The sequence below is a fragment of the Panthera uncia genome, chromosome A2, assembly GCF_023721935.1.
Source record: "Panthera uncia isolate 11264 chromosome A2, Puncia_PCG_1.0, whole genome shotgun sequence".
NCBI lineage: Eukaryota > Metazoa > Chordata > Mammalia > Carnivora > Felidae > Panthera > Panthera uncia.
This window is the reverse complement of record NC_064816.1, coordinates 58083335-58093232: the sequence shown is the minus strand read 5'-3', so window position 1 is coordinate 58093232 and position 9898 is coordinate 58083335. Positions and strand designations below refer to the sequence as shown.

Genomic DNA, 9898 nt, shown 5'->3' with positions numbered 1-9898 from the left:
TTCAATGAGAAAAGGACAGTGTTTTCAACACATGGCATTGGGGAAACTGGATATGTACATGCAAAAAGTGAAGTTGAACCCTTACCTAAAATCATATATAAAAATTAATCCTACACAGATCAAATACATAAGCCTAAGAGCTACAACTATAAAACTCTTAGAAGAAACCATAGGGGGAAAGCTTCATGACACTGGATTTGGCAATGACTTCTTGGCTATGACACCAAAGGCACAGGTGATGAAAAAAATAACAGAGTGCATACACTCAGTGTCACTAATCATTAGGGAAATGCAAATAAAAACTACACTGAGATGCAACCTCACACCGATTAGGATGGCTACCATCAAAAAACCAGAGGGGCATCTGTGTGGCTCAGCTGGTTAGGCGTCCAACTTCAGCTCAGGTCATGAATTCGCAGTTCATGGCTTCAAGCCCCGCATTGGGCTCTGTGCTGACAGCTCAGAGCCTGGAGCCTGCTTCCAATTCTGTGTCTCCCTCTCTCTCTGCCTCTAAAAAAGGCTCGTGCTCTGTCTCTGTCTCTAAAAAAAGATAAACATTTAAAAATTTTTAAAAAAAAGGAGTTCGCGTTAAAAAACCAGAAAAGAACAAGTGTTGGCCAGGATGTGGAGAAACTGAAAAACCTTGTGTACTGTAGGTGGGAATGCACAGTGGTGCAACAGCTGTGGAAAACTGTGTGTGTGTGTAGGGGGAGGTCCTCAAAAAACTAAACATGGAAGGGGCGCCTGGGTGGTTCAGTTGGTTAAGCGACCGACTTCAGCTCAGGTCATGATCTCACAGCTTGTGAGTTTGGGCCCCGTGTCGGGCTCTGTGCTGACAGCTTGGAGCCTGAAACCTGCTTTAAGATTCTTTGTCTCCCTCTCTCTCTGCCCCTCCCTCACTGATGCTTTGTTTCTCTCTTAAAAAAAAAGAAAATTAAACATGGAATTACCATTTGATCCAGCAATTGCACTTGTAGATAAGCAGCATTATTCATGGTAGTCACAATATGAAAACGAGCCAAATGTCAATTGACGAACTGAATGGATGCACAAAAGGTGGTTTGTACCCACAAAGTATTATTGGCCCATAAAAAAGAAAGAAATTCTGACACGTTACAATACGGAGGTATCTTAAAGATGTACCCCTTAAATACATGATAAGCCAGATACAAAGAGACAAATACTTATGATTCCACTTGTATGAGGTACCCTAGAAGAGGCTCATTCATAGAGACAGACAGCAAATTGGAATTAATGGAGATGGGGGGGGGGAGGGAGTGGGGGATTACTGTGTTAAGGGGACAGAGATTCAGTTTGGGATAATGAAACGGATCCAGAGATGGGTGGTGGTGATGGCTGCACAACACTGTGAATATATTTAATGCCCCTGAACTAGACACTTCACAGCGGGTGAAACGGTATTTTTCCAGAATAAAAAACTGCACATAAAAACACGCGAGTGCACATCACAGAAGACCCCTTCCCTGCACCGCAGGCGCAACCACCCAGCCCCGGCTTTCCGGGGACACTCTATCAGGCTCTGAGGGGCCCACTCCCAAAGGCGCAGCTTCTGTCGAGCCTTCCGCTCCCTGAGCCCTTTTATGTATCTACACATTTAAGAACATCTTTGGTTTCACGTCCAAAGAGCCCTAAGTGGAGAGAACAAACCGGGGTTCGCTTTCTGTTGCAAAGTAAGAACTTAGCAATTGCCAGCCGTGGTCCAGCTGCTACGTGGCATCGGTGGGCCGCAGGTCTGCGCCCGAGCTCGGGGCAGCAAGGAGCACAATTCTCTAAACGTTTCACGGATGCTGCACAAACACGTCCCCACCGTCGGGAGCCCGCCCCACCCCCCACGACCGACGGCACCGGCCCTGGGCCCCCGCCGCCTTCCCCGGGCTGTGACAGCATGCGATGCAGCAGCAAGTGTGAGGGACCTCCTGCAGCCGGAGCTCTGGGGTGTCACCCGCCCTCACGACCCCCGTTGTCCTGGAGACCGGACCGGCACCGGAAGCGGCGCGCAGGGAATGACGCTCAGTGCGTGCGACCGGCCCCGTGGCTGCGCGTGCGAAGGAGGGAGCGAGCTCCGCGGCCAGGGCGCCCTGGCTCCGGGCATCGGTGCCGTGTAGGGGAGAGCACCCCGCAGCGTGCGCGGCGCCGGGACAGCCGAGGGCGGGTGCAGGATGAAGGAGAGTTCAGTGTACGCTGGGCCACGGCCTGTCCGCTTCCCTAACACTAACCCTAGCCCGAAGCGCTCCTCCTCTGTTCCGGACCGCAATCCCCAGCTCTGCTCTCCGCCCGCGGACCTCAGGCACAGGCCTCGAGACACGCGAACACTCGGGTCTGACAGCACCCATGGCCCGCGTAGTCCGGGAAACGCGGGGCGCGACCAGAGGCGGGGCGCTCGCGGATTGGCGGGCCCCACGGTGATGGACGGAACGGGCGGGTTGGTGATTGGTAGAGGCGTCAGGGGCGGGGCGCGCGAGCCCAGGGAGGTGGGCGGGCCCCGAGGTGATAGACGGAGCGGGCAGCTTGGTGATTGGCTGGAGGCAGCACGTGGAGAGGGGCGGGGTGGTGCGCGCGGATTGGCGGGAGGTGGCCGGCAGCGCGCCGCTTGGTGAGTGAGGTCCCGCGTCCCCCGGCCCGCGTGGCGGCGGCGGCGGCGGGGCCGGGGTTCCGAGTCCGCGCGTGGCGGAGGCTGGGCGGCTTCTCTCAGGGTCCCTGCTGCATTCGACAAGCTGAGGTTAGAGCGCAGGCCAGGACTCCTTCCAGGGCTGCGGCCCCGCTCAGCTCGTTTGGGCCGGAAGTCAGTCCGATTCCGCCCCGGCCCACATCCGTGCGGTACAAGCAGGGTACGGGCACCTAGCGGCTGCCCTGAAACCATGCACGAAAAAGGAGGGACCGAAGGCCGTCCCATGTGCACTGTCCGACGGTTTGCACCGGGCTCGTGGTTCAGAGCGCGGCTCGGTGCAGCCCGGGCTGCTGCCGGGAGGCGGGGTCGGGGCTCCGTGCGGTTTGGGCGTCCACGGGAGGCGGGGTCGGGGCTCCGTTCGGTTTGGGCGGCCGCCGGGAGGCGGGGTCGGGGCTCAGTAAACAGTAAAATGGGAGAAATAGAAGTGCCAAGGGACGGTTGCAGTTGGAGAGGGTGAGCGTTAGCAAAGACAGGGAGAGCAGGGTATGGGGAGCCAGCGAGTCTGCACCTGTAGGCAGTGGAGGGAGAAGAGCTGGGGCAGATGTCAGTAGAGACTTGGGGTTTTAGTCACTGAAACGGAGGGCCTTTTGAGCAAAGGAATGACCGATTAATATTTTGTTTTGTTTAAAATAGGCTTATTATTTTATGGTAGACTTATATGATAATGAGACTGCCCTCATGCCCTGAGATGGGGCAGGTGCGGGGGAGCAAGATGGGGGCGGATGGCAGGTAGAATTGGGACGCCGCTAGTTGTCTAGGTGGAGGTGCGAGGCCAGCAGTGGATACCTGGGGCAGGTTTGGAGAGCTCTGGGTGGGAGAAGCATTTCCGAGCTCTCCTTTCTGGATGAGGATTCCAAGGCACACTTTGGTATCCAGCACAGCTGACTTCCAGGTGCCATCCTGAACCATGTGTGGGGAGAGCCGCAGCTCTCCCCTCCTCTCCTAGTGCCCATGGGTGCAATGGAGACACACCAGGAAAGCCATGGAGTGGGCAGGGGTTGCAGGGACACGTCTGTGTGTTCACAGTGACTGCCTCCTCCTTGGCGTGAGCACCAGGTCTGGACGCATCCAGCGCGGCCATGTTCTCTGAGCAGGCTGCCCAGAGGGCCCATACTCTGCTCTCCCCACCGTCAGCCAGCAATGCCACCTTCGCCCGCGTGCCTGTGTCCACATACACCAACTCCTCGCAGCCCTTCCGGCTGGGGGAGCGCAGCTTCAGCCGGCAGTATGCCCACATTTATGCCACCCGCCTCATCCAAATGAGGCCCTTCCTGGTGAGCCGGGCCAAACAGCACTGGGGTAAGTGATGAATTCAGGGAAGTGCTTCCTCCCCACCAGCCCAGAGGGTCCCTGGAGTTTTCAGAAATGTCTTATGAGGGACCTGGTAGAGCTGGAACCTTCTTCAGTTTATCCCACTTCTCAGTTATCTTGGGAGTGTAAACCTCTTTGTGCCTCAGTTTCTTCTTCAGGTAGTCATGAGGATTAGCTTAGGAATTGCTAGGTTTAGAGTGAGGTTTAGTTCCAAGGCTGGGTGAGATGGGGCTGAGCTCTGGTGTAGCTGTGATGATTTCACTGGTGTAAGCGTACGTTTTTCCTTTTCTTGAGCTCAGATTGTGTGTCCATGCTGTGGCTAGCAAGGGGCTCAGTGTGGCAGGCCAGCCACCAGGCACTGGGAGCCAGGGTGTCCGTGAAGACACCCACCGCCTCTCTAGGGGGCTTCCTGTGTGCTCGCTGATGTCTGTCTGTCTGTTTCTCCTCTGCACCTTCCGTGTTGGTTGGGCATGAGTCTCCTGGCCCTGGGGCTCTCCTGTCTTTCCTAATCAAAGGGCCTGGGCAAGGCACATCTTTTCTTTTTTCCCCACTTCTTCTGTGTTCTCTCCTGCAGGACCCCCACCTTTGACTTTTGCTGCCTCACTCCATTCTTCTGTTTATAAGAGTGGCTTTCCATATAGTTTTCAACTCCTCTGTTACGTTTTTAAACTGGAATGTTCATAGGTGGGACTGTGTCTTACTCATTTTCCTTGCCCCCAGCACTGGACTCGGTGGTCCCAGCTCTGGCTGCACACTGGAAGCAGCAGGAAGGCTGTGGGGGACAGAGGCACCTGTCCCGTCCCACCCCACTGAGCCGACGGCATCGCCTCTGGTTTCATTATAGGCACGAGAACTAGACCATCACACCTGCCAAGGATGTTTTCTGTTGTCTCTGTTGCAGGCACGAGTGCTGTCACCTTTCCTCTCTTCACATGATGAGGGGCTCCTTCCTCTGGCTCCCAGTGGCCTTTTCCTCGCTTCCCTTGCAGCTTCCTCCATTCTCCTCGGTTTCTGTGTCACTGCTATCATTCTGGTACCACACCTGTCTTGCAGTCACCATTCCTGCTAACAAAGCTGCCCAGTGACAGAAAACAGCTGTCTTACTCTGCCCACAGATGGGTCAGTAGTTCAGACAGCGGCCATGGTGAATGGGGCCTTGGCTGGGGTTGAAGCTGGCTTCTCCCAGAATGTGTCCCTGCGCGTGGATTCCGCGTGTTGCCAGGCTTTCCGACCAGACTTCAGCCTGTCCCGGGACTTGTCTGTCTCTCTTGAGTTTCCTGACCACGCTGAACCCCTTCTCAGTGTTGGCATCGCCTCTGCCTGGCACGCTCTTTCCCCATCTTTCCTCGTGACCTCAGCTTACTGTCCTGTGCTTTGAGAGGCCACAGCAGCCCTCAGGGCTTTCTTGTTCCCTTTGCCTTGGCTCCCGCTGGTTTGGAAGCTTGCGGAGGGTGAGGACAGGCCTTGGTGTTCACTCTTGGTGCTGGTGCCTGGCCCAATGCCCACATGCTGTCCAGCTGGACAGCTGTCCTGCCCTCGACACAGGGCTGTGTGGCTCTACCAGGTGCTCAGCTGCGCACGTTGGACCCCAGCTGTGTACCCTTGGACGTGTCACTCAATCTCCCTGTGCCTCCGTTTCCTCAGCTATGTGTTGGGGCAGTAACATCTACTCCGGCGTGTTGTCAGCGTGGAGAAGTTCCACTCGCTGCTCGGCACGGCCCCCCCCAGGGCTGAGTGAGGGCCCCGCAGACAGGCTTTGGGGGTACGTTTCCATGCCATTTCTGTCTGGTGCTGGTGCTCTCCTCTTGTTTTGAACTACCCACCTCCACTCCCTGGGATGTAGATCTGTGGAATGTTCTTGGTTACTCCAGGGCAGAAGGGGCTCAGGAAGAGGTTGGTCCAGCATACACAGGACCCCATCTGGTCCGGACACCACTTCCCCAGGCTCAGGGTCTCTCCTGACAAACCCACAGGCCTCCTGGAACTTGCATTCCCTCTCTCCTGCCCGCGAGTCTGGCCGACTGTGCCTCTCTGATGTTTTTAGGGCAGGGCTGCGCAGAGAGTTGGCATGCTTCCTCCTCAGAGCCAGTGTCACAGTTAGGTATAAATGATGTAAGACTGTTGGTTCCCTATTGCATTTTGCTGCAGCAGATGACAAAGCCACAAACTGAGCAGCTTAGGACAACAGAAATGTGATCTCAGTTCTGGAGGCCAGGAGTGTGACATCAGGTGTTGGCAGGGTCACGCCCTCCAGAGGCTCTTAGGGAGGACCCTTCCTTGCCTCTTCCAGTCCCTCGTGGCTGCCTGGGCCTCCCAGTCTCTGCCTCCGTCTTCATGGTGCCTCCTTGGCACGTCTGCCTTTCTTATAAGGACACGGGATCCAGGGACCTAACCATATCCCGGATCCTTCTGTCCCGGGACCGAGTCTACTAGTTTTGGGGGTCCTTGCCCTCGAAGGTCTCTTTCTTCTCCAGAGCCCAGGCCCGTGGGCTGCACGGCTCCGTGAGGCCTGTTGCAGTGCCCCAGGGTGGGCTGGGAGGGCTGCGTGGTCTGAGCTCATGCCCGTCACACTCAGGTGCTGGAGTCCAAATAAAGAAGCTGTGTGAGCTACAGCCCGGGGAGAAGTGCTGTGTGGTGGGGACCCTGTTCAAGGCCATGCCGCTCCAGCCATCCATCCTGCGGGAGATCAGCGAAGAGGTGAGCCAGCTGGCTGATGCATGCCTCCCCTGGGACACGTCCTGTGGGCGCCCGGGGGACCTCCTGCCATGGTCCCAGGGAATCGGGGGTCGGGGTCTCCGTGCCATCTCACTTGTGGGGCGCAGGAGCCTTGGTGGCCTCCAGCCCCAAAACTACTTCCCGTCTCCGAATTCCAGCACAACCTGCTCCCCCAGCCCCCACGGAGCAAATACATCCATCCGGACGACGAGCTGGTCTTGGAAGATGAACTGCAGCGCATCAAACTGGAAGGCACCATTGATGTGTGCAAGCTGGTCACAGGTAGGGGCGGGAGGGGTGGCCTGTGCACACAGGTGCTGGCGCGTTCCTGCCTCCCTGGAGCGCTGGGTTCAGGGTCAGACAGTGGGTGAGGCCTGAGGGGGGCGCCAGTGTTCCTGCCTCCACCCAGAGGCTGTGACCCTGGGAAGCACACTCGGTCCCAAGTCCTAGGTGATCATTTGCCAGCGCGGCACAGGAGAACTGGCCAGTTTTGCATTGTGAGTGACTGGAAGGAAGCGGTTCTTGGGCTTCCCTCCTGGAGGCTGACAGCACTGCTCTGCAGGGACGGTCCTGGCCGTGCTCGGCTCTGTGAGAGACACTGGGAAGTTTCTGGTGGAGGACCACTGCTTTGCAGAGCTTGCTCCTCAGGAGCCCGCACCCTGCCTTGACACAGACAGGTGAGGAGCAGGTGCACAGGGGCCCGGCCGGTGGTCCCGGGAAATCACAGGTGCCGGGCTGCATGTCCCCCGCTCACCGGTGATGGCGGCCAGGGTGGGTGCAGAGTGGGGACACCTGCCATCTGGGCACCCACGAGGACCCCAACTTCTCCCGCAGGTTTGTGCTGCTGGTGTCTGGCCTGGGCCTGGGTGGAGGTGGGGGTGAGAGCCTGCTGGGCACCCAGCTGCTGGTGGATGTGGTGACCGGGCAGCTGGGGGACGAGGGGGAGCAGTGCAGTGCCGCGCACGTGTCCCGGGTCATCCTGGCTGGGAACCTCCTGAGCCACAACACCCAGAGCAGAGACTCCATCAACAAGGTACAGTGCCTGCCTGCCTGCATTCAAGCTCCTCCTTCCCCCGGGAGAGTTGGGGTCCAGGGCCTCACATGTCTGGTGGGACGTGCCCTGCGGTGATGCCAGGACCTCTGCTCAGGCCCCACTCTGAGGCCATGGGAGCCCGTGGTGCAGACCCTAACCACACCCGGCAGCAGGGGCCTCACAGCCTATTGACTCGTATCCCCAGGCCAAGTACTTAACCAAGAAAACCCAGGCAGCCAGCGTGGAGGCCGTCAAGATGCTGGATGAGATCCTCCTGCAACTGAGTGTGAGTGAGCTGGGGGCCAGCTGGGTGATGACATTGGGGTCTCTGAGGCTGCAGCTGGGCACCGGAAGGCGGGCCGGGGGAGGGGTGGGTGAGATCTGGAGGGGCCACATATGGAGGGCGCCAGGCCTTACAAAGCTCCTCTGACCCTCCCTATGCCTTCAGGCCTCGGTACCCGTGGATGTGATGCCGGGAGAATTTGACCCAACCAACTACACACTCCCCCAGCAGCCCCTGCACCCCTGCATGTTCCCGCTGGCCACTGCCTACTCCACCCTCCAGCTGGTCACCAACCCCTACCAGGCCACCATTGATGGAGTCAGGTAGCCACTTGCGGCCACACCCCGGCTGAGCACTGGCCTCTTGCCTCGGTGGCACTGGGAGGGGAGGGTTGGGTCCAGGGCTGCAGTGGGCCGGGACCTAGTGTCTTTGTCAAAGTTGGCCTGGGACAGCAGCCATGAGAATGCAGGGGGAGCTCTGGGCCCTGTGGGGGTATAGCTGCTGGCCCCCAGGGTGGGGATCAGCTGAGCCTTGCCTTGCAGATTCCTAGGGACATCGGGACAGAATGTGAGCGACATTTTCCGGTACAGCAGCATGGAGGACCACCTGGAGATACTGGAGTGGACACTGCGTATCCGTCACATCAGCCCCACGGCCCCTGACACGCTAGGTAATGGGGTCAAGGGCCAAGAGGGTCCCAATGGGGGGGCCTGTGTGCTTGGAGGGTGGGCATCATTTGTACCCAGCAATCCTGCCTTGACCTATCTAAGGAAAAGTCCAGATGCTTGGCCCTCGTTCCGGAAGGTACTCTGGAGCTTTCCCTCAGGGCTGAAGGCCACTGGGAGCATATCAGGAGTTTGGGCTGGTCAGAGCCTCGCACGCTGCCACAGGGCCGCCCAGGAGGGCAAAGGTGGCAGGCACGTTCACCTGTCCCCAGGCTCATGTGGCAATGTCTGGACCCTAGCAGGCAGGGCTGCTACTAGCATAGCCTGAGTGTGTGTGAGCGGGTGGGCTGTGGTGCTCGGTGAGGAGGACCCCACCCTGGCCGTGTGTGGTGCCGAGCCCAGAAGCCGCAACCACTGTGGGCCTTCCCCAGGTTGCTACCCCTTCTACAAGACAGACCCATTCATCTTTCCCGAGTGTCCTCATGTCTACTTTTGTGGGAACACCCCCAGCTTTGGCTCTAAAATCTTCCGAGGTAAGTCCTTTCTTCTGGGGGCCTCAGGCCTGGGCTGTCATGAGAGGGCAGGGCTCGCAGAAAAGGCCGCACTGGAGTCCCCAGGCCCCGTGGGGTTAGGCAGCCTGCCCGGTGGCCCGCTGGCTGAGTGGGGGCTGAAACGGCCCACACGTGTGCAGTGGTGTTCACGCTCACCCCGGTCAGCATGGCTTTAGCCTCTGACCGTCCTGCTGTCTTGGGCCCTTGCATCTGGCCAGAAGGAGCTTCTGTGGCCAGCACTCCCATGGTGCTGATGGGGAATTCCTATTTGCTTCTGGTGACTTCCCTTGGAGGCCAGGCCCACCCAGAACCTGAGGGGGCGCCTGTGTGGCTTCTCTGCAGGCCCAGAGGACCAGAGGGTGCTGCTGGTGGCTGTCCCTGACTTCAGCAGCACGCAGACCGCCTGTCTCGTGAATCTGCGCAGCCTGGCCTGCCAGCCCATCAGCTTCTCAGGCTTCGGAGCTGAGGAGGAGGACCTGGGGGGCCTGGGTCTGGACCCCTGACTCACAGAGACCCTGGCCACCCTTTCCCCACAGTGTTGGCACCACAGCAGGGGGTGCTTTGTAATAAAAGCCTGACCTTGTGCTGGCGTTGAGCTCCTGCAGACCTGGCCCCTGGCCAACATACCCCCCTCCTCCCCTCCCCAGCAAC

General features: G+C 58.4%; 1 protein-coding gene across 4 annotated transcripts; it reads left to right on the top strand.

Moving 5' to 3' along the window:
- The first annotated feature begins 1855 nt into the window (after window positions 1–1855).
- On the top strand, window positions 1856–9830 carry POLD2 (DNA polymerase delta 2, accessory subunit). Of its 4 annotated transcripts, none has more exons than XM_049641161.1 (11): window positions 1856–2197; window positions 3716–3988; window positions 6576–6697; window positions 6874–6997; window positions 7278–7392; window positions 7550–7748; window positions 7954–8034; window positions 8197–8354; window positions 8574–8701; window positions 9128–9229; window positions 9590–9830. In XM_049641161.1, exons 2-11 carry the CDS (start codon window positions 3769–3771, stop codon window positions 9748–9750), a joined length of 1410 nt encoding a protein of 469 aa, XP_049497118.1. In that variant the 5' UTR covers window positions 1856–2197; window positions 3716–3768; the 3' UTR covers window positions 9751–9830. The 4 variants fall into 4 exon arrangements, with proteins under 4 accessions (XP_049497118.1, XP_049497120.1, XP_049497117.1 ...); XM_049641160.1 differs by lacking the exon at window positions 1856–2197 and adding an exon at window positions 2545–2740; XM_049641162.1 differs by lacking the exon at window positions 1856–2197 and adding an exon at window positions 2572–2614.
- The last annotated feature ends 68 nt before the right edge of the window (window positions 9831–9898 follow it).

Bases quoted from the DNA above. Each gene is read 5' to 3' on its own strand.
- POLD2 (XM_049641161.1), top strand. From the start codon at position 3,769: ATGTTCTCTGAGCAGGCTGCCCAGAGGGCCCATACTCTGCTCTCCCCA. The intron at 3,989-6,575 runs GTAAGTGATGAA...CGTCACACTCAG, and splicing joins CCGGGCCAAACAGCACTGGG to GTGCTGGAGTCCAAATAAAG. The intron at 8,035-8,196 runs GTGAGTGAGCTG...CTATGCCTTCAG, and splicing joins AGATCCTCCTGCAACTGAGT to GCCTCGGTACCCGTGGATGT.